Here is a 24,772-nt window from a genome sequence, read left to right as displayed (position 1 = left end):
GCACTAAAGGACAAGAGGTCTTATCCAAAATCACATCATGTTCTGGGACAAAGCAGAAATCTCAACTCATTCTTAAACTCTGTGCTTCACTCCAGGTGTATTTATTTTCTCTCAAATAGAAGAAAATGCCATCCTATGTGAAACATGGTACAGCTGACTATAAGCTCTGTAGGTACCCTGATGCACTCACCTTCTCCCTATATAAACTGGGCCAGTTCAGGATATGTTCAAAGAACTCATAGTCTGAAGCAAGACAGCACTTTAAAGGCTCTTAAATCTTACCCAAATATTGTAACACAGAATAAAGAGGATTTATGCACTTTTAACTTTTTTTTTCACTGCCACCCAGAGCAGTCCCGACTACACTCCTCCTCTCCCACACTTCCCATTCCCACGCACTCCCCTTCCCTCCTGCCAGCAAAACTGTTTATCCAGCTGCAGTGGAAAGTGCACATTTAGGTTAAAAATAACCTAAAGGGTTATTTTTTTAATGTTAGAGGCAAGTTAATATTTAACACAGATTACTTTCCGATTCAGTTCCTCTGTCACTGGACACAGAGGTGTGCACCCGAGTCATGGGAGTTGGACAGGGCAGAAATATCCTTGAGCCTTGCTCCTGCCAAGGGACAGCATGAGCAGAGGTTCTGAGCCCTGCCTGATCCTACACCCCCTGGAAAGCAGTTACAAAGACGATGTTACCAAACTTTCATACCGAGGGACAATGTCAGAAGGTTCAAAGTTTGGGAGGTTCAGGCCTGGACATGAAAGAAGACTTCTTCCCCAAGAGGTTGTCCCTGTGGGACAGGGCAGCGGAGAGGTGGGGGATCTCCCTCCTTTGGGGTTTCAAGACCTGTCTAAACAAAGCCATGGCTGCCCTGGTAATCCCTCTTCAAGCAGGAGGTTGGAAAAGACTTGCTGAGGTCCTTTACAACTAACAGGAGCCTAAGACCAATACAGAGGTATCTGGTCATCATGGATAGACCACTTGAGTTTCTCCAAAAGAGTTTTTACACCCAAAGCCCGGCAGCTTTCAACTGTTTCATTAATTCAGCTAAATTGTCCTAAATTCCCCCTATAGCTACATCTTTGCACTCTCCCATACAATGGGAAATGGGAGTCATTACCTGCAGTGTAAACAAAAGGTGGCCTTACACACACTACTGGTCTCCACATTAACAGTATGCATCATTTTCAGTAGATTTTGGTATCGGGCATGCAAGTAAACTCCCTCCTGCCAGGAATAGATAACATTATATAATCCTTTCCATTAAACATAATCAGCTTCCCGCATTGCATTTTTAAAAGTGGAAAGTCAGGACTGCCCATCAACGAGGGCCAAGCAGAAAGCACGGAACATCCCCATGGGAATACTTTCTGGTTTAGCCAACAGAATGTTTAATATGAGAACATCAGCCTTGGTGCATGCCACAGGCAGCATCAGAAACATTAGCAACTTTGTGCAAATTGACAAGTGCCTGTGTGATCAAAAAGGGAAAAAAAATAATTAAGTTCCCTTTAGGATGACATAAAAGCTGAGCTAATGGTTTGTAATGGCACAGTGATGTCTGTGCATCAAACCAGGCCTCCTCAAAACCAGCAATGAAAATAAGGTACTAAATAGTTGCTGTGCAAGCTGCTTAGAGCAAGGGATTAGAATAAACTGGTTCAGATCAATCACTTGAATATCTTTATCCTTTTAAAACACCTTCAAGTTCTGATTTATTATCCTCTTTCTTAGTGCTGTGCACTTTTCTGGATGCCCATGAGTCACCCTGGCTGTGGATGTGGCCAGCTCGATTGATGTTTTACAGCAGTTGGTAGCATTTTATGAGCCTGTGGACCAAATATGTCACGTAGATGTCGAGGCTATAAAGTGTCTCTCTTGCTTATCTCCTCTCTCAGCAAAAGAGGGATAATCAGCTCCCTCCTCTTATGACAACAAGGAGGAATTTTCTAAGCCACTATCCATAATATTTGAGAAGTTGTGGCAGTCTGGCAAAGTTTCCACTGACTGGAAAAGGGGAAATATAACTTTCATTTTTAGAAAGGGAAAAAAGTAAGACCCAGGGAACTACAGGCCAGTCAGTCTCACGTCTGTGCCCAGCAAGGTCATGGAGCGGATCCTCCTGGAAGCTACTCTAGGGCACACAGAAAATAAGGAGGTGATTGGTGACAGCCAACATGGCTTCATTAAGGGCAAATCATGCTTTTATAATATAAATGTATATATACACATATATATATGTATATATGACCACGTGCATATATACAACATCAGATCAGTGGATTTTAGGCAAAATTTGCTTCCCACTTAGAGGACTGAGCAAATACATGGAGGCTTTAAAATGCTTGAGTGGGTACAGAGGAACAAATGAGAGAGGCAACAATTTTCTGAATCTGGATCAGCGGTTGGATAGGTAGTAAAAGGCAAAACGATACTCATCCCTCACCTGAATAGCTACAATAAAGTTCAGCACAGCTAGACATAAGAACTAGAAAGAGAACCTGCTAACAGCTTTCCTTCAAGGCATGGAGTTTCCTTTCCCACTACTGATATTCCTTTCCAGAACTGAATGTCTGCCCCAGTAGTTTGATATCCCCAACTCGGGTTGAGGACCTAAGAGAATCCCTAGTACAAGCTGACTACTACTGAATATGTTTTAAATACCTACACGCAGACACTGGAAAGTGGATGTGGGCAGAGGGATGGAGAGAAATCACACAACTCCACTGTCATTGTAGAAGCAAGAAATACACCTTTTGTTGAGCGACAAACCACATTGAAGTAGAATAGAGACAGAAGTGGAATCGTGGTTTTTCCTAATTACTCCCTTCCAGTAAAAGTCATCCTTCTGCAGTTCCAGTCAGGCTCTGATTCCTGTGTCGGGATGTGTGGTCTGTGAGCAATGCAGTGCATCCTCACGTGCCACCATCGCTGGGAGCTCTGGCAACACTAAACTGACACGTGGTCACTGTGGCTCCTGCTCAACACCTACAAAACTATCAGTGTTTATATTTCTTCTGGGGCATGAAAAGATGTGACAGTCTTTGATATCAACACATGTTTGATATCTGTGAGCAGGGATGTTATAAAAAGACAGAACAAAGCAAACTTTTCTCTTTTGCACAGTGTATCTGACAACAATAAATCTATTTTTGGGATCTCTTGCAATGACTGTGAAAAGAATCACAGAAGTGGTGAAAATGATTAAGGACTATAAAAGCACACGAAAAAAAATGAAAAGAAATCAAAAGAGAAAAGAAAGCACTCTGAAGTGGTTCAAGACACTCATGAAACAGAGAATATGGGACCTAATCAGATACTAAACAGTTTTTAAGTGGATAATGTGTCGTATCAAGGAGGGGATGGGCCAGGAAGGCAGGAGAGCCACATCCCATCACTGTCTGCTGCCAAGACTCAGAGGTGTATCTGGGCATCTGTTCAGCCCTTCTGAAATGGGGCTGGTAACATTGCTGCACCCACCAAGAGGTGTTTTCACACCTGAGGATGATGAGCTCAGCCAGTTTAGCCCTCTTCCCAGGCAGCTCCTGCCCCCACCCCGACTCCCCACCCCACAAGTGCTCCTCTCTGCAACTCACTCCCGTCTCACCCAAGGATGAACACAGCCACAAAGCTTTGGGCATCCTCCTGAGCTCCCAGCACAAGTCCTTTGAGAATGCACTGCTATTTGCTATTTGCTCTTTGCTCACTGTATTTTCTTCTTGTCTTCTGATATTAGCTGTTAGGAACATGGTCCTCCCCCAACAAACTTCACAGACACAAAGCGCCCTGGTAACTCTATATGACTTTTCTGTCAGTGCTCGAATTATTCCTGTAGGAGCACTTGGTTTCACAAGTGTTATCCTCATGCTTACATGCTGGGGGTGTAATTTCTAGAGAGCTTTGCTTAGGAGATCTCTTTAAGGAAATAACATTTTGCTCTGAGTGGCTCCGTGTCTGACACCGTTACAAGCATCGCAGCTTGATGACCTGGCATACCAGAAACCACTTGCCCTCTCTAATTTTGGTAAATTCCCAAATTCTGCCTTCTTCAACGCTGACACTCTGCCACAAAGAAATTCTTCCCTTTGCCTTGCCCATGAAAGAAAATGTAACATAAAAAGTCAGACTCTGAGCTAGACATGCTGTGTGAATTTAATCAATCATTACTTCTTCCGTCTTCTACAGGTAAGGAAGGCAGAGTAACCTAAGAGTTGAAAAATAAACACTAGAAATAGAGACAATTCTACTTCTTCAAAGCTAGCGGGGATTTTTCCTTGTTTAGATCTCTGCATTTAGTTTTCAGTGCTAGCTGAGATGCTCAGCTGGCTTCAAATGTCTTGAGTTTAAATCAATTCCCATCAAAACAACAATTTAGGGTGTCCAGGGTACGTCATAGAAAAGTCAAAAACAGCTTTATGGTGGCACCTGCACTTTATGTTCTTTAGAGAGGCTGCAGACAACCCTGAAAAAACAATGAACTAAAAAAATATGGTCAAGCCTCTTCACACACTCCTTTTTCCTCAAGTTAATTAAAAATGATACACTATTTAAATCTCATTCTCTTCTACTGGGTGTCAAGCAAAGGCGGAAAAGAGCAGGCCTTCACCAAACCCATTTCAAACACTGATTAGTTTTAAATTCAGAGGTTTTTGCAAATAACTTAGGAGGAGTGAAACCAGTTGTCAAGGGTCTGTTGTCTGGATGGTTTTTATTGCAGTCTAAAGACAAATAAAAGTGCTCCCGTTCTGATTAAATTCAGAGAGAAGATACAATTCATGAAATGTAATGAGTTTTTCAGACCTGCAATACCGAGAACTTGTTTGGTTGCTTTTTTTTAATTAAAAAGACTATCAGCCATTTTGTCGATTTATTTGGCATCCAAATGCTTTTAAACACTGGCACTTAAATAATATGAAACCCATCTTTTCCAGAAACCTTTAGAGCAGATAAGCGCAAGTGAATTGCAGCCTTCTTTACAGCATCACAAGCTTGAGTAAATATTGGTCATTATAGACTCCGTCTAAGGTATCACATCATACTGGAAGCTTACCATTTTTTTCCCCAACTTAACCAAGCTGCCACTAGCAAATGGATTTATGGTTAGACTCACATAGGAGACAAGATTTCTGTTGTTTTGTCACTGAGTATCTGCAGATAAAAAAGGCCGGTAAGTTTCATGAGACAGTATACAGTCCCCAGTAACACAGTGGCACTTTTCAGCTCCTATGGAGAACTTCCCTTCTTTTAGGAACTATAACCGATGTGTAGGATTAATCACTATTTTAAAGTGGCATACGATGGCAGTAATATAAAGCTAGAGCAGACAAAGTCTTGCTAATATACACCTCTAGCTGCCCTAAACAGTCCTTTCTTAACTGCAAACGTTTTCCCACGATGCTTGGTCTATGTCAAAAAATCCCACTTCAAACAACATCCAGGAAACTGAGACACTGAATGGCTCCACTATGAAAGCTGCAAAGCAATGCAAGTGTATCAAGAATAAAGATGGTGCACTGAACACTAGATAGTGGACATATTTCTTTTTATCAACACAGAAATTGTCTGCAGAACATCTACAACTGGAGGGCTGCTTCTTGCTCCCTTAGACGTGAGTTTCCCCCGACAGCAGATGCTAAGTCACGCTAGTCACATCCATGCTATTAAAAAACTTCGAGAGACCTTCATTCCTGTAGAACAGCACCGAGGCAATCAGAGGAAGCTCTGCTTGGAAAAACAGCGTCTATGATGGCTACACATTTGTTTCAGAGACTGCTTCCCAGCAAGAGGCCCCATAATGGCATAGAGCTTTGTCTCTTCACATCGAACAGCTTTTTAAAGAAGACAAACTGTGTGTTAATGCACAGGCATTAAAAGGATATAGAGAACACAGCCCATGTGAGCCAGGTACAAACCTGAAGCCCAGACTCTGGTATCAGCCCCCTGACTGACCTGATCACAACAGCCCAGGAGAAATAACCAGGGGTTGTAATTTTGTTCAATACACCATCCGGTGGCGTCTCCATGAATGCTTCTACCTTATGTCTGCCACAGGGAAGGGGAATGCTTTCCTCAGTTCTCGCTCTCTTTGAGAAACTAATGCCCTACTACTATCAGCCAGCTGAAAATTTAGCAAAGCTTCAAAGAAAGAAGAAAGAAAAAAAGTTTTGCCACTGTTCTTATCTGTTTATTAGTACTGGCTCGAGAATTTTTGTGTAGTTTATACTCCCTGAATAGGAGGTGGCAAATAATTTGCATGCTGCTGGCCCAGCAGATTATTTTGGGAAATGCTGAGAAGTTGGGTGACAGCCCCAAAACCAAGCATGGTCATGTATAGGAGGACATCGACCCTGCTTGAAGGAATTCACAATTTCTAAAGGTAAAATAGCAACCACAGATGGTGAAAAGCTGAAAAAAAAAAACCCTACTAGCAAAGTCATCAGTGTAGTGGATAGAGGTGTTTTCTTCCGTCTCAATTTTGTTTTTCCATATATTAAATATAACCTCAAACACTATGTAATAGAGCACATGGCATACCCATCTGCTACACCAACACCTCTTACTCTGAAAATACCCATGCCACGAAAACAAGAGCGGAGACCAACCACTTTCAGAAAGAGCCACCTACTTCCCATCAGCAACTTCCAGCAGCTTTGTCAGTCACAACAAACTCCACAGTCCCTTCTGATTTCCCACAAAAGCTGGTCTCCATCCCCTCCTGTGTAATCCCACACATGTTTCCCCACTGCCCCCTCTCCTGCTGCTGAGAGCTCCGCTCCTCCAGGGTTGTCCACAAGTACAATGGGAAGATGCCCTCCACTGAACCAACACCGTTATAGGGGTGCCCTGCCTTGTTTTGAGCCTGTAATATCTAGAAAAGCATGCAAAATAAGAAAACTATAATTAATATTATACTCGGGGAGTATTTAAGAGAGGAATGCTTTTAGTTTCAGTGTTCACACACATTTTTCTTCACCAAAAGCAGCAGCACTGCTCTGGATCTCCAGACTGAACTTGGATGTGCTCCTGGTCTGTTTTGCTCTCTGTAAAACAATATAGGACAGCAAACAGCGACAGTCTGTCAACAAAAGCTCTTTGGGCATCCTTTATGTGCTCTTTAAACATCTGTGGAGCTCTATTGATGACCTTTAACTGTGTGGAGAATAAATCTTGCTGCTCCTGTTGCGCTGCATGCTAATGCTTGCTTTGTGGAGGCACGGCCCTGGGAAGGGGAGTATCTTTGGCAAAGGGATGAAGCGCTTTGCTCCGAGATTCAAAAGTAGAGCTAGTGACACAGTACGATGAGCAAGGGGAAGGAAGAGGAAAAATTTACTGCTAAATAGTTTTCCAGAGAAGCATGAAAGTAGGTTTCAAGCTAATTTCAAGCTAACTGCCTATGGAGACAAGCTGCTTTTCTGCAAACACCCAGAGAAAAAAGGACTGTTCACATCACTAAGGGCATCATTACCCAAGGAGCGAGCGCTGTTCAGGGGATATTGCTCACCTTTAATATGGCCCTAGAACCTTCATATTTATTCGTGCATAAACTATACTAACAGCCCACCCTAAGGCAGCCTGATGCTAAAATATTTCCTTAGCTTTTAACATGGACAAAATGTAGGAAACTGTGTACACTTCTACAGTTACTTTAATTAGACAGTCAGCCTAGAGAAGCTCAAGGATTCACCATAAACCTTTCAGAGGTAAATTTTAAAGACTAAGGGAGAGAGAGTTCATAATTTGAAAGATACCAAAACACAACAGATAAAATTACTCTTTGTTGATCTCTCACCTGTCAAGAAAGAAAAATAAAAGTCTTCCGATACAAGAAAAAGAAAATCCTTCCAATTCACACTTTTTTCTTTCTTGCTAAGATTTGGGAGGCACAATGGGAATACTGCATTTATTTTATTTTTTTCTAGAGGAACTAATAGCTAGTAAGTCTGAACACGAGGTCACAGAGCTACAATGTACAATTTTTAAAAAATGTGATATGTTAAGAAATTTCGGATTCCCTGTTTGCAAGGTTAAGGTTATAAATGAGAGCATGACATGTTCCTTAGATTTTGAAAGTCTGACTTGAACATCAGAAACTCCCAACACAAAAGCACACTGGTAGGAGCAGATGAGCTGCGCTCAGGGCACAAATCCTCTGCCAGGGGCTGCAGCCTCACCCAGGCTGGACGCCCGCACAGGCACAGCAGGGCCGGCATGTGCCCCACCACTGGGCTCACCCTGGCCCTGGCCCCTCTCTGCTGCGCCCGACACAGCCCACGGTCCAGCTTTCTGCTGGTTTCCTCCAATAGTCTAGAAAGGAAAAACTCCCCGTTTATTTCCACCCCTAGGTTTTTAACATTTATGTTTCCTTAAACAAGACCAGACACCAAAGGCTGATGCGGATATTGAATGTCACACAACAAACAAGTTTAAGGGTATCTTCTGATGTTAAATAACCCCTTGATACTCCCATATCCCCCGTGCTATGAGGCAGTTTGACTCAGTGAGGTTTCAGAAAGTCTAAAGGAGGTAGCATTTTCCTGGGATGAGGCAGCTAGCTGCCTTACAAGCAGCTAGGTTAGCTCTGCAATCTGGAGAGGAGAAGGCTAAGGTTTGCTCTCATCAAGGTGGTGAATTAATTGAATACAGAACTGTTTTCACCAATCCCCAAAATATTACAAATGGAAGGGGGTGCGGGGGTGGAGAGAAATAATAGTTTAAAAACAAACAAACAAACAAAAACAACAACCAGTGAAACTCGTAGCAGATAATAAGATTTAACATTGAAAAAAATACTGTTCTGCCCTGTGGGTTAGGAAGATCTGGAGCCCATTGCTACCAAAGATGATGGAGGCAGCAGATCAGCACAGTCCAAAGAGACCAAACACATCAGTCAGGGGAGATGATGATGCTATAGCTTGGCTGAAAGCAATATAAATTGCAGCAACATTTACTGAGTAGTTACGTATTTGAGCTTGTTGGAACATTTTATTTTAAGATTATCTTAATGGAAGTTTATTGAAAGTGATGGACTTCAAATATAGGGAAGCACAACTCCTCCAGTACAGAAAGGTATGATCAAATCTTTAAAAATAATCCATTGTAACAGAAAGAAACGTTGAATTATGAAGGGTAAAAATATCTTTACAAACTATGCTTTTATGGACACCAGGAAAGGCAGCACTGGGTGATTTAATTTCATCAAGCATCTTCTAAAGTAGCTTTAGAGAACAAAAGGGGATGTTTGCTTTCATTCTGAAACACTAATTGATCAGTTCTGTGTCTGTCTTAGTACCAAGCAGCTTTTTGTTCCCCAATTAGTACCAGGAAATAGCCTAGAAGAAGAAATTTTTATATACTGGCAAGTCAAAACAAGACCCTATGCAGTCTGTTGCATTTTAATCTGAGAAAAGGCCATGTATTGTTGAGCCCACAAATTAATATAAATTGCAAATACTACTATTGCATTCTCTTGTTCATCAAACTCCAGTCAAAGGGAAGGTTTACTATCATTGTCAAAATTAATAAAACTATTCTAGCCATATTTCATGCATCAGTAACATTTTAGGAGACATGAATAAAAGGGGATGAAAAGGAAGCTCTTGTGAAGTAATTATTTTACACTTGCTGTTAATATTAACTACTTCTTCAAGGGCTGCATTATGGAGAAAGTCATAATCTACTTATAAAAGTGTTTAACTGTGATGGTTTCTCAGATTATCTAACTCTGCAATTAAAACAACATGAAAAATATCAACAAAATTATTTTCGGGATCATTTAAAAACTGTTCAAGTGCTTCATTTACCCTTCATGATGATCACACTTCTATATCAGACACAACCAGTTGCGTCTGATATAGAACAAGTATGAGCTCTGGCAAACAAGTTTATATAGGTTTCAAATGTGGACTTACACTAAAAGCTTTTTCTTATAATAACACTATTTCATACTGTTGAGTTTTAAATTACATCATATATCTGAAGGAGAGGAAAGTTATCCTCTGCAACAGGAACACAAATCCAGACATCATTCAGGGATGAACAGATACCGATCAGTATCTACACAGCTTTCCAGGGTACTGGGTAAGCACTGGGACAAAACTAATCTAGAATAAGTTTAACAGGGGAAAAAAAAAAAAATCAGTTTAAAAAAATGCAAATAAAATAAAAACCAATTCTAGTCAAATGAGCCACAGAAAATTGAGCCCCTAAACTGCAACACTTTCCATCTTGGAAAGACTGGCAAAGTGCTGAAGAGGAACAAAGTCAGGCAAACTAAACAAACTGTATTGTTAATAATAAAACAAACAAAATCCAAAGAAAAGGAAAAAAAAAGTTTATTTTAATCAAAAGCACTAATTAAAGACTTTGAGAGACAAGCCAGATTTTCTCAAGACCAAACACAACACAAACACCCCAACTACAAGAGCATTTAAAGAAGCAGCAAGCAAGTGCTAGGGATTTCTTGGCTTTAATAACATCTCGAATAATCAAAGAAAGAAAAATCCACACTGACAGTTCCTGGAGGCAGGGCTGGTGCTCTATAAGCCAGTCATGCAGCAGCACCCATCCCTCACTTCTGTTTCAGCTCAAATTGCAGTTGCCCCTAATCCAGGAACTGAAACACCGTAGCCTTCAAATTAATACACTGGTCCAATAAAATGGGAAAGATAAAGCATTTCTTCAGAGAATCAAATAAAATCTTGCCAGAGCTTGCTCCTATAAATCATTTTTTACTTCAGTCTCATGATTCTTAGGAAGTGGATATATGGAACTTTTCTTTCAGACCTTTTATGTCAGAAACACTGAAAGGAGAAAAAAAAAAAAAAAGAGCAAAGAACGAAACTTTCATAATTCATAGTGTTTAAGTCAGAATAAGACACTGCCTCTCACTCAGAGTTACCAGGAGTAGAAAATGGAATGTATAGCAGAAAGCATCTATTTCCCAGACAGGATTGGCAGCTTTCTATACTATTCAGTGATGAAAGCCTGAGTCAAAGAGACATTTCAATGGATAGTTCCTCAAACTGCTGAAGGTGTAAGGATCAAACCCTCCTGCCCAAAGAATCCTAAATAATAATTAAAAGTCAGTATGTACACTGTTGGTGGATAAAAAGGTCACACACAGAAACAGGAGAAACAAAGTATATGCAATGCAGCTCTAAGCTCACAACCTCCCGAACATGCAAAGCAGCAAAGTGCTGCTTACAGACCATCAGCAAATAGCTCTGTATCTGCTTCCCCACAGCCTCATCACTCCCTGAATCAGCTTTTCCCATAAAAGACCATCAGCATCATTCTCACTCATCATTAGAAAACATAACTCTTTCCCCTGACAATTATTTTTGATTGTACCTTGCTTGCAGTAGTTTGCTCAGCTGTGCTGCACTGCTAGAAACCAGATGAAGTTCACATGATTGAAAATAATAAGTCAAAACAAAGGTCAGGATAAGCAATAACCCTAAGGACTTCGTACAGATGGTCAGCTGCTACACTTTGGAAATGTTAGAGCTGCCACAGCTCTCATAATTGATGTGGTGACTTGAATCTTGAGGCATCAGAACTGCATCAAGATAGAAAGAATCACTGTCTTGGAAGGAAACCAGTTTAAGCATTGACTTGATCCTTAACCACAACCAAACCAAACCCAAATCGATTTTCTTTTGCTCCATCATTGTATTTCCATTTCCCATATTAAAAGCACAGGTCAAAGGAACGAGCTGCTTTGGCTGGTTTCAACAGTCAACAGCAAGCTGCAGCACCTGAAATGCCCCAAACCATACCAGAATTTGTCCAATCAAGTACATAGCCTGGCTTCTAGACCTTCCTACTTCCACTCAGAAAAGGTGTAAGTGTAGAGGAGAATGACAACATACCATTTCATACCAGGGCTGTGTCAGGTGGATGCTACCAGGCAGGACACAACAGCATGCCCAACCCTGGACAGAAACTTCACGTGGTTGGTCATTACTGTCTACACCACACCACTGTGCTCCTTACTATTTCAAAATAACTAATAAACCAACAAGCATCAAATACATCCCAAGATGAATCATTCCCTCTTTTTTTGCCCTGCTTCCATAACCAGCTCTTATTTTGCCATTGAGTTCGATGAGCCTGTTGATGTTTCAGGTACACAACAAACCCAGGTGTTGTATGATTTTTTCATTTGGCTCTTCCCAGCTCAGACTATTCTCTTTTTGATTAGACTGTCTCTCAGTTAAAATTTCACTGCTCTGTGCTGCATAGTCAGCACCACCCATCCCTACGCTCGTATCTCCCAAGCCACAGAGCTGCCATACTGAAGCCGCTCCTGCCTACTGAAGAGTGGAAAAAAAGTTCCGCTACGTCTTGTCCATTGTTCTCAACACCATTTTCTCTTGCTGTTTTTCCCTTGAAGGAATAATCCAGTTCCACTTTGTCACATTACACCTGGCAAAAATTGTAAAGGTCAGAGAAAAATACAGGCAGTGCAAGGGAGGTTTAAATGACTTTCTCCCAGGATGTATCCATTTATCTCCTATCTGGTATACCAGTCTGATCTGCAACCCGATCATCTCTGGCTTGGCCAGCCTGGGTTTCATATCTATAAGCAATATCAGAAAGGCTTTAGTCAAATGGTGGAATATCTAAAGTCAACTTCTTTCCAACATATGTGATTGTTTTAAGATCTGAGCAAACTTTATACTAGCTCCCAGAATTGTTAGAAGATAACATACGAAGGCAACATCCTTCTCAAAGGCTTTTAATGAGTCCCTGCAGTTTTAATTGGCAAATGATTGTTGCCTTATTTTTCCTTGCAAATTATCCATGTTACCAAGCTCCTTGAAAAGTTAGGGTAATTTCTGGGGCTGCAGCTACCAAGCTAGGGAAGTATTTCCATAGGACTCCATTAAGAAAAACGGTGAAAAATTCAAACTCATCCAAGCTTGGCAACAAATTCATAAACTATTGCCTTAATCACGCCATGCAGCTCTGAGTTTTCTACAATTAGAACTGCTAATAAACAGAGAAGCTTGAGAAATTCTTGTGCTGGGCTTTGAGGAGATGCCCTTAGTTTCACCAGAAAAAAAAAGATTTATATAAGTTTAACAACTTCAGCTTGTGCTTTCTTTTTTTCGTTAATATTGTTTTCCTAAAAACATGGACTAATTTGAGTATAACTTCACTGAAACCGGCAGCCTTGCATCAAGATGTTTTTGCAGGCAATTTTTATTCAAATTTTGCCCCTGAGAGCATATATTTTCAGATGCTAAAGCCACCTCTCAAATAAATACAATATCCTTAGTCCGTGAAGAATCCCCTGCTTTCACAAAATCAGTGCTCCCCAAAACTGCTTGCAAAAATACTACTTAACTCTGCTCATCAGATTATTAAGAGGAATGAGAACTACTGCATAATATTAACAGCAGATAAATTTCCACTAAGACCTTCTGTGTTATCAGATGGAGGATTACAGAGTTTTATATACAACACAAATTCCGCAGGGGGTTTTTTTGGTCTTTTTTTTTTTTTTCCTGATATCTCATAGTTCCTTCTACGACCCATGTTACTAATAAAGAAAACCACATTTGAATTTTAATACATTTTTGCTTCTTTCAGACTCTTGTGGTAACTGTTTGCTTGGCACTGAGCAAGACAAAATCCTTTCTTGGTGTACAGGAAAGATTCCTAATTAACGGAGTCTAACACTGAGCTGGGTGGCTGGAGTAGAGCCAAGGTGCACATCTCTTGTCCAGCCTCCTTTACCGTCACTGAATTCTCGCCCTACTCTGCTATCCCCATGGATGGGAAGAGAAGGGCAGCAGGCTCCTAACTGCAGCAAGTCACCCACACACCACCGTTTGCCTTGGTGCTAACAGGCAGCCAAGGCAGAGATTTCAGGCATGCTGGCATTCAACCTGTGATTAACCTACATAGGTGGTGCTGAGTTACAGAGATAACGTAGTCAGCCATAGCAGAGGGAAACAAAACCAACAACAAACCCATCATGTTTTTAATAGAGAGATCACATGCTGACTCAACAATATTGTTTCTGAGTGACCTGAAAACACAGTCTTTACTATTTTAAGACACTCAACTAGCATCCTCAAAAAGACAACGATAACAGTTTGAGATATATAGGTAAACAGGTGTATTTGAGATCACCACTCTCCCAGGGGATTAGAAATGTCATTTTAGGTGTGAGATAATTTATCCATACTGAGTGGAGTGTTCTTTTCCTTATTCTAACACACTGAATTTAATTATTCATTAGAATCAGGGAGCAAAGTCTGTTATTCTGCTTTAAACTGCAAGTAGTATCAAGTTTTGCATACAGGCATTTGTAAACTCTGGATAAGCAATACAGATAGTGGAAGGAATTAGCTGTAGACGTAATGGGAGCTGATCTGTGAATACCAGCGTTTTAGAAAGCCATGACAATGACAAACTCAGAGCATCAAACTGAACAGTCTCCACCAGAAAAAACAAAACCAATTTTTCTGTAATACCTGGAAACATAAAGCAAAAGCATCAGAATAACAAAAAAAAATTTGGATATCAAAAAACTGTAAGCAGTTATCTTAGAGATGAGGCCACATGTCCTAAGATGTGGCCTGAACTTCCTCAGTCGTTCTGAAATGAAACCCAAGAGTTTGGTCGCTCTTTCTTCCCAGGCCCTACTTAGACCCCATCCTGTTTTTATTTAAGACTGCAATAATAGTGAAAAAATATTTTAAGAATTCTCTTGGGGCAGGCTTTCAAAAGACCTGGGTTATCTTAATAAAGAGTTCATAATGGAACAGGAGTCAGAACAGAATACTTAAATTTTAAAATCTTGTCAATTATTTTTAAAAGACAAAGTTCTTTCTACAGTTATTTACCCCTTTAAGTTTGCAGTCTCCTGCAGAGCAAGCACCAGCTGAAAAGCCCATGTAGACTAATGCAGTGAGTAATGACACTAAAAACTTTATTATTTACAAAGCAAAAGCAAGAGTACACATACAAATGAGTTACAGCAAGAGATGTCAACACAGCTGACACATCGTTATGGCCCAAAGGCAATGTTGAGCTTCACACTACCATAATGCATCCTTCATTTAGTCTTTCTTGCAACTCCATTTTTCAAAAAGAAATACTTAACATCCTTGTAATGAAGTACTGGCAGGCACATCAAAAAACATTTCTGACACCCTGTAGGTAACGGAAATCTATTGCCTGAAAAGTGGGAAGCCCTGGCTTAAAGTGTTTCTCTAAATGAAAGTTGGATGATGCCCCTTGACACATTTTCACCATCTCCAGCATCAATGCTTGACTGGGTGTCTATTCTCATTGCAATCATCAGTTGTTTATTTCCCCTGAAATAAACCTTGCAATAATCAAAGTTATTATCAGACTTAATGGAATATTTACTAGTGTTCACCTTTCTAGAGATTTATGACATTTATTCATCATTTAACCAAAAGAACAAACAGATGTTTGAAGTTTTTATTAGCAGCAGCAACAACAATTTAAGTCAATAATATGACCTAAATTGATCTGCACACCTCCAAGACCTCAGTTCAGTTAGGTCTAGCTGAAACAGTTCCCCAAAGGCAAGCTGTGACCTCATGTGCCACTACACTTGAAAGGATATGAAGCCGGTTACAATCACAACTGCTATTTACTTGTGCAATAATGAGAGAGAAAATACCTAAAAGTCACTTGCTGGTACTGGAAATGAGTTTACATGCCCGACAGCTGCCAGCAGAAGAAGGTGGATAATTACCATAATTTTACGAGTGGGAAAGGAACAGACTATAGCAAGAAATGCAGACACCTCTTTCTTGAAGAAAGATCTCTCTGAGGATGATTATAGCAGTGACTGTACTACTGCCTCCAATTTAACCAGGAAAAAAAGGATCTGGTAAAACTAAGTGCCAAGTGGCGATCTGGAAGTTTGCTCAGGAGAGGAGACATAGTACATGAAAAAGGGAGTAATAGCAAAAAAGACAGTAAAAACGGCAGACTATTATTTCATGTGGAGGGCACGTGTAGAAACAGGTTTAAAATGGACCCAGGAACAATGTGACTATGTAGGATTATACGGTGTGCTCGTGGTGCTAGAGGATTGGGTGCCTTTTAGCTCTGCATTTCTAAGGGGAACTAAACAATAACCATCCTCTCATTTCCTTTTCTAGGATTGAACCATTTCTCTGCTCTTTCCAACTTTCTATAACCATATTTATCACATAAGCGTGCAGCTTATCTGAATTCATCACCATCATCAATCCTCCAAACCTTTAACTGGACAGAAAAACAGGCTGTACATGGATAATGCTCCTAGGGAGGAGGAAGGTATCAGGAGGACAGGGTGGATCAACACCCTTTTCCCATCTGCACCCTGGTTTCTGTTGGCTCTTTGGGGGACTTGGGGGAAGGAGATAAAGGATCTCATAGAAAAACAGACCAACACACTGTCTGAACTAGCCTGGAGGTCACTGGGGCTCGGGCTGTCCCCGCCAAGCTAGGCATGACTTGTGCATTTCCTACATCATTCGGGATTACCCCAAAGCATTTGCTATTCATTTGGATTATCTTGAAGCATAAACTGTGCCACTGATAAACTGACTATATTGTAGCCAAGGATTTACCTGCAGTAAACAGTACTTGTAAAAAGGCAAGTTTTGTGCAGGCGAAAATAGATTATGTCAGTCAAGTTCTGTAGAACTATGAAGAACAGCATGTTCTTCACAAAAAAAAAAAAAAAAAAAAAATCTAGTTACCTTTTCCTGGTTTTTTTTTTCATTTCTGCCCATTTGTTCTCTTTCTTTCTCTCTCTTTGAAGCAAAATTGGGTATTTCTAAAAGGTTTTCTTCTGAACAGGTATTCACATACCTCATTATTTTGGTATCGCTTGTTTGTCTTTGTTCTATCCCATCTATACCCTTCTAACTTCTCCCCTACAGCATCTTTAAACCACAGAACTATTTATCTTCTCCTATAAAACCTCTCTGCTTAAGATGTCACCATAGACTCTTATCCTCAAGATCAAGGAGGACTGTGATATCATATATCCCAGATCTCAACTATCAATCTGAATTTAGATGAAAACATATTTATGTTGTGCATATCAATGTGATTTTTCCTCTATTTATTGTGCAACACTGGCTTTTCTCCAGAACATTCATAAAAGAAATCAGTTTAGAGAAGCAGTGAAGACTCAGTGCCATCCAGGTTTTTTTCCTGATTTTTGTTTAGTCAGTTTAAGGGGAAAACAATGACTTGTCCTGAAAAAAATACATAAGCTTAATTTACTGAATTTCCCTTGAACACTTACACTTACAAAGGTCACATATGGTCTTTGAAGCAACAGCCATATATATCATGAGATTCAAGAAGAATCCTAAGGAAAGGTACGGTATTAGCTACAGGCTGCTCTGCATACATGAACAAACCTGAGAGAAAGAATAGCGTGAATCACTTCTTTTTCATCTTCTTCCCACTCACAGTGGCTAAATTCAATACTATAATCCATGGCCCAAAGAGTTTAATCAATTAAGAGTGGAACATGTAACAGAGGCTGCAACTCCAAAGAAGAGATGATAAGAACCCTGCTTCACAATGAAATCCCAAGACATTCAAATCAAAGTTCAAAATTGATCTTACTTTTGACAGTTGCTGTTCGGGTGCAGTTGTAGAGGATGGCTAACTCCCCAAATACTTTGCCAGGTCCCATGGTGCACAGCTTCACACCTTCTTTTGTCACTTCAACCTTCCCATCTGTGAGAAAAAGAAAGAAAAAAAAAAAAAAAAAAGACCATTTTAAAAGGGAAACTAAGTTCTTTCAGACTTAAATTTTAAAATGTATTTGATTATTCTGTGAATTAAAACACCAGAGACCTACAGCTTGAAAATCAAATAAATGTATTATGAAGGAGAGCACATAAACTCAGAAAAACTTGAAAAACAATTGTTGCATATTTAAGTTTTCAACACTGGGGTTTTTCAGTTGAGTATCTGTACAGTTAAGAAATACTTACTAGTACGCTAAGCTCAGTGTGAACTTTGTTTGATGTATTACACTTTCAGGTGAAATTTTCTCCAATTTTTGGTTAAAAAAGGAAAAGATTTAGGTCTTCAACACCACATGTAAAAAACACAGAGTAATTTTGCTCATGTTCACTGAGAAACTAATCCCCAAGAACACTCATCCATGAATAACACAGCTATTATCAAAAGGAAAATTACTTTGACCCATGGCCGTTATTTAATTCCCATCTCACCGTACCCTTCCTTTTTCAGCATTTCATCTTACGTGAGCCAGTCTGCTTTATCTGCTTACCCATACCATGCCGAGAGGAATATGGGGGGGATTTAAAAGCAATGGAAAGAAAGCAGCTCAGGGCCAATCCGAGGGTTTCAAAGGACATCTGAGGAACAAGAGCCAGGAGAAGGGAAGGAACTGAATATAGCCCCACCATCTTGTGCACAAACAAGCGATGCCATGATGAAAAGCAGAGTACACGTGTGGGGGGAACATGGGGTTATCCCGCCTACGACCACCATTTAGGCTCTAACAAATAAAGTGCAAGACAGAAAAGTGAGAATTTCATATATTATCACTCACTAAGAAGTCTCCTCTCACCCCAAATTGGGAAGAAGATTGTAAAGGGATCCTGCTACACCAGCCCCCAGGGCATCACTGACTTGCTCTCTGTGGTTCTATACACACAAGAAGGAAGGTCAGCATCTACTGCCTCACAACTACCTGAATTTGTATGTTTGTACATTAGGTACCAAACTGGGCCTCAAATGCTTGCAAAAATAGATTACTCCAATTAGTTTGATAAGAGATTATACAACCCTATTTCCTGCAGAGGTAATCCAGAGGTACTCACCACAAAGCAAGACCACCATCACAAAAAAAAACCCAACTTCTCCTACATAATATGGATGCTTTAAAATACAGTCCTGTCAGGCCTACATATCTGTGTGTAAATCTACACCACGATGTCCAAGATACCCCATGAAGTAAGATTAACTCCAGCGTGGCTGTGCTCCTCTACCAAAACAACACATCAACGACAAAAGGCAAACTTTGAGGACTCTGAAGCAAGCTTAGACACAATATCCCTACCAGACACATAATAAGGTAATTCAAACTGAGCAGAAAACTTCAAATATTTCCCTAGCAGAATAAGAAAGAGGGTAATGATATGTAGAGGTGCATGGAAGAAAGTATTGTATTAATGCAAGGCAAACTTTAAATGATGCCTTTAAAGTGCACAAAGTATATTGGAGGGAGAGCGGTCTTAGACTGTCTGGTGCAATAGATCCCAAGATCTACTGCTGATTTAAAAAAAAAAAAAAAATTGTTTTTTATGAAACTAAATGTTACTCTTAGATAAATCATGACCTAAAGGTTACCTGGTCTGTGGGAGTGTAAAGATTGCAGCAGTGTAGTCTGGTAATTCTTACAGTTCTTTGCAGAAGGGGCTGTTGGGCGTTGGAATGGGCTGCCCAGGGCAGGGGGGGAGTCCCCATCCCTGGGGGGTTGAAGAGTCAGGTTGAAATAGTATGGTGGAGTTGAGAACGATCAGTGTTAGGTTAATGGTTGGACTAGATGATGTTCAAGGTCTTTTCCAACCTTGATGATTCTGTGATTCTGTGATACAGAAGCACAGAGTGTTTGGGGATGGTGAGGTGGTGTTTATTAAAATGTATTTATTGCAAGTAACTACTAATAAGCAAGTATATATTTCAATATTAAGAGCAAGTCTCTACAATTATCATTAGTAAAGCAGCAAATACGATTGATTACTTGTATAAGCATGTATCTATATACAAACACAGATATATAAGGAGGAGAAAATGCCATTTCCTTCGGGAGATGCTGGCCAGTTACAGTGGGCTGGCCGTCACAGTGTGCACAGTTCTGCAGCTCCCATCACAGTAGGGAGAAATACATAGGATGGCAATGTGAAAAGCAAACGGGAATATAAGCATATGGCATCCATCCTGTTGAGTATTAATACTGCCTGGTTAGCACCTATTCAGGTTCTGCCAAGAATGCACTCACCTACAGTCACACAGTAAAGCAATCATAGAAATACTAAAATACCCAATGGAATACTTCAGGGCTAATAAATAACCCTGAGAATTAAATTCTGAGGTTGCTGATTTATTGTTAGCTTCAATAGACGCCAATTCCATTTCTTGTATAGACTAACTTCCCTTCAAAAGTAAATTTATTTTTATCATTATTTTTTATAAATGTTTATTTGTTCATATTAAGTATCAATCTAATACAAAGCACAAAAAAAGATATTTATCTCGAGTATGAGCAAAATCAACCTTTAATGGTGCCTCACACACTTCAGAGACTCCTAAATTATTTTGAAGAATACTTTTTTTTTTTTTTAATAGAACTGAGTTTCAGCAGAACCAAACTGGGAGTATTTCTGCAAAAAGCTCTACACTAAATATCTGCAAAGGGAATGAGTTTACCTCACTTCTAGTTCATGCAGTCATAACTGTTTCCAAAGAAAAGACAGCCAAATCTGAGCAATAATGCACAAATAGATCGCATTATTCAAAAGCATTTTGAGATCTGTCCCACTGCTCAAAATGTCATCTGTTGCTTCCCAAAGCAATCCACGCCGATCACTCATCTTTGTAAGAAAGCTACATATATTTCCATGCCTCATTTATTTTCTTAGAAGGGCTTAAAAATAAGAAGATGGGTTATGATTCTTACAGCTCAGTGGGGTTTACTTTGGGGGGAAGCATTTCTCACTGCATTAAAAAATTATGTGGTTCACTCAAGAACATGTGTGCTTACAAGTCAATGCTTCATCGTCCACAGATGCTCTCCAAGAACTGGGAGGAAGAGGAGATGAAAATTTCCCTGAGGGAGTGATGATGCTGGAAAGGACTGCCTTGGGGTTGGAAAGAGCTCGGTGGAGTAATACACAGAAATGGGAGCTCAGCTCCCATCAGTTTACAGCCTATTTTTCACACGTAGAAAATTGAGTTCTCACTGCCGTACCTTGATAACAAATTCCTGCTGATTATAGCAAAGGACTTGGAGATTTGAGATGGAAAGCAGGACATTGCACAGATTATTTTTATTACAGTCTTCATGATCCTTTTACTGCATCAACAATTTCCCCCAGTACACAAGAAACACATTGGTGATGAAATTAAAATACTAATTTAAAAAGCATAGAGAAGAGGTCCTAGCGAAATATGTGGATACAGGCAAGAATACATAAGATAATGTCCCACAAAACCAAAACCTTCTTTCACTTATAGAAGTAACTTCCAAAGGCAGAAGTTATTTAGATTTGAATGTAGTTATCCTACCCACTGTCACCTTTGAGTTTCAAGCAGCAGCTACAGAGTTGAGCAGAAAACTGTAAGCTTCAGGAAACTTTTGGGCAAGCACAAATTGCCCAAATACAGTATAATTTCTGTCTCATAGCAAACCAAAAAAGCCCCTGATGTTAAGCAGAAGATTATAGCTAAAATTTCTCATGACCCAAGACGGTGAAGGGTTTGGATATTAGAAAAAAAGACAACAAGCACTTGTTTTGATGAATTCCGTAAGGATTTTCTATACGAGAACTGCCCAAATTTGGAGGTGGTTACCAATAACTACACTTAACTGCTTAGCAATTTAAAAGCGCTTTGTTTATAAAAAAACCAAGAATCATTTAAATGTTCATTTAACATTTGCATTCAGACTAGTTTTGTTCCTAATAAAGATGCTTAAAGCATAGATTTCACAGAAGACACAGAAAACTGAGGGTGCATTTCTTGCTACAAAACCTGGTTCTTCCAGAAGCATATAACACAACATGATGCCTTGTCTGTCAAAACAAAAATAAAACTTGCTTTTTTGAAAGCTAAAGAATATGCATTTCATATGCAGTCATTTAAAAGCATTTTCTACCAGTTCTGCTAATGAAGTGGTGTTCTGATTCCAGAACCTGTTTCTTATTTTGCAGATTTTAATATAACTATATGCAGATGAAATGGCTATTATAAAATTTCTCCTGTTTCTACCTGAAACAATCAGAAGGAATGCAAGCATGTGATGATGATGAAAATTAGGTTGAACATGAAAGCAACCTCTGTTCCTGCAAAGCATCGCTGAGTCCCCTCCTCTAGACCCACAGCGTTCTCCAGAGGGAAGGTTTCACTGGCAGGAACACAAGCAATGCCTTAGCAAGGCTGTATTTTACATTTGCACCTTGCAACCGAGTGGCAGCTCTCCTCTCAGGTTGCAAAAAAGCTCTTGGTTAGTCCCAAGTGACCTTCTCGCTACGGAAAGGCAGTGCCTTGGCACTGGGGATACATTACGGTCGCACACAGCAGCTCACGGTGACACCCATTTCTGCCCAGCACTCAGCCCAGGGCACAAAGCCCACCACAGCCTGCTCCACCTCTGCACCACAAGTAATGCAAGTTAAAGTTACTGGGTTAAAGTAATCGGGTTAAAGTACACTGCCTTTTCTCATCACCCCTCCTGGTTTTTAACAGGGTACCACGGGATTGTCCTCGTGGGGTTCCCTGCAAGGACAGCCGCTCCGTGTTCTCAAGCTTCACAACATCTGGACACAACCAGATCCAGGCTCTAAGGAACGAACTGACCATTTCGAGAGGTGGACAGAGCACAAGAAGCCACTTGAGTAACCTTTGCCTTGCTCCACCACCCCCAGCTACAAGGTGGTCTATGGCTCCCAGCCCACCTCTGCTGCTCCTTTTCCAAAGCTCTGCGATGCTTCTGATGCAGCTCCCCGGTCCTCCTCGATACAGCTGTATTCTTCTACCCCGCCACAAAACAGACCACAAGAGACTTCATTAGACAAACTCAGCTGCTGCAGAAGAAAATAGATCTATTTTTTTCAAAGTACATAAGAGAAAGATTGAACAGGACAGTAGCCTGAGGAAGGTTGGAATTGAAAGGCAAAGGAATTCGATCTTTGACTCTACAGTAAAAGAAGAGATATGGGTAGGCTGCTTCTCTTTCAGTATGGTTTAGTAATAAATGTGCTGTTTAATTACAATTTATTATACTGGAGAAAGTATCCCATTCTCCTGTTGTGTAATTAAGCAATCTGGAACATTAAACACCTAACAATAAACTCCCCAGACCATGAGCAAAATTCACCTCTCATGGAAATAAAGGGTTTAACACATCTATAAACAGAGGGATTTTTACCCATTTTATTTTCCTAGCTGGCAGCCTACACAGTGCAGTTTTCCATGTAGGAAATAAATTGTTTTCTTTGATGCATCAAGCAGATAAAGAACTGAAAAGAAATGCAATATAATATTGATCAATTAATGGAGATAAATTTGCAACTTCCTTTGACATCTCCGTAAAGCAAATACTAAATAACGCAAGTGATGCATCACTCGAGGCAAGAAGAAAAAATTGGAAAACGCTGTGTTTCTGCCAAAATATTGAGCATTATTAAATTCAACATTGATATTTAATTTACAGCTGAGCTCATTTTGTGGAGCATTAGCTTGCATCCAAGCTATGCATTTTTATGTCAGCTGTAAGAATCTATTCCATGTTGATGGAGGACAATGCGAGTTATTTTTCATATAGACAGAGCATAAAATAAAATAAAAATCTCTGTGTCTTCACTGGCATGAAGGACTTACCAAGACTAAAGGCTAGCAGCTGTATTTTGGTGGCTATACTTTGTATTCCCCTCTAGTCCCTGTTTTTCTCCATGCCCACATGGACAAAATATGCCATGATATCATCTGACCAATGAGTCACTTCATTAATGGTCCTGCAAGCAGTGAAATGGGCCTTTGCCATATCACATCGGTGGTTTTGACGCAAACTTTCAGCAAGGCAAGTTTTATGAATCAGTTCTCTAGCTCAAAGGGTGCCATCCATTTGGCTTTCTCACAACGAACATGAGGAGGTGACCAGTGTGACAATACAGAAGAGAACGATCCTTCCAGAAGCCACCAGCCTGTTCCCAACAGAAATAGCTGACAGAAATCAGTTTAACCATGCATAACTCAAAATATTTTGGGTTTGGCAGATACTCAGAAGTCTCTGTTTTATGGGATGCTCTTTGACTGTTTTTCCAGGCTGTTATTAGAATCACATTCCACCTTTGGCAAAATAAATTTTTATGCTAGAAATTTTCTACACTCATTCCTTGGATTGAAAGAACAGCAACCTTCCTCTTTTATCCTCATTTATTTTTTTCCAGAGATCCTCCTGGACAATTAGAGCTAAAGCCTTATCTTCATTCCAATGCAAAGATTTTTATGTAAATGCCATTCACCTACGTGTAAAATTTCTACATTGCCAAACACTTTACCCTCTTTCTCATGCATTTTTTCACTTGTCAACCAGAACTCAAAACTTTTTCTTAGCACCTTATAAATTAGCTGAGGAAATGGAAAATTATTTGTGGTAGGTGCAGCTGAATTCATCCATTCTTGCTGCCTCCTAATATGGTCATGGAACATTGTTTGCACTATTACTTGTGCTTAAAGGCACTGTTCAACTCCAACAGATAAAACTCTTTTGAACGATGAACAGAAGCCTTGTAGTAAGCATGATGCTCCTCTCTGGCACTGTCTTGGTTTAAGCCCAGAGGGCAACTGAGCACCACTCTGCCATTCCCTCACCCCTTCCCCCTCAGGGATGGGCAGGAGAAAATACAGCAAAAGGCTCAAGGATCAAGATAGGACAGGGAGGGATGACTCACCCATTATGGTCACAGGCAAAAGACAGATTGCTTAAGGGAAGAAAAAGAACATCCACTTAAT

General features: G+C 40.1%; 1 protein-coding gene across 3 annotated transcripts in view; it reads right to left on the bottom strand.

Moving 5' to 3' along the window:
• PRKG1 (protein kinase cGMP-dependent 1) overlaps nucleotides 1-24,772 on the bottom strand; it is a 527,419-nt gene that overhangs the window by 305,799 nt on the left and 196,848 nt on the right. For all 3 annotated transcript variants that reach the window (XM_074924173.1, XM_074924172.1, XM_074924171.1), the window contains exon 3: nucleotides 17,627-17,740. In XM_074924173.1, the coding sequence (XP_074780274.1) occupies nucleotides 17,627-17,740 (114 nt within the window). The remainder of the gene's footprint in view (nucleotides 1-17,626; nucleotides 17,741-24,772) is intronic.

Source organism: Athene noctua, chromosome 21, assembly GCF_965140245.1.
Source record: "Athene noctua chromosome 21, bAthNoc1.hap1.1, whole genome shotgun sequence".
Taxonomy (NCBI): Eukaryota; Metazoa; Chordata; class Aves; order Strigiformes; family Strigidae; genus Athene; species Athene noctua.
This window is presented reverse-complemented; position numbering and strand designations above follow the sequence as displayed.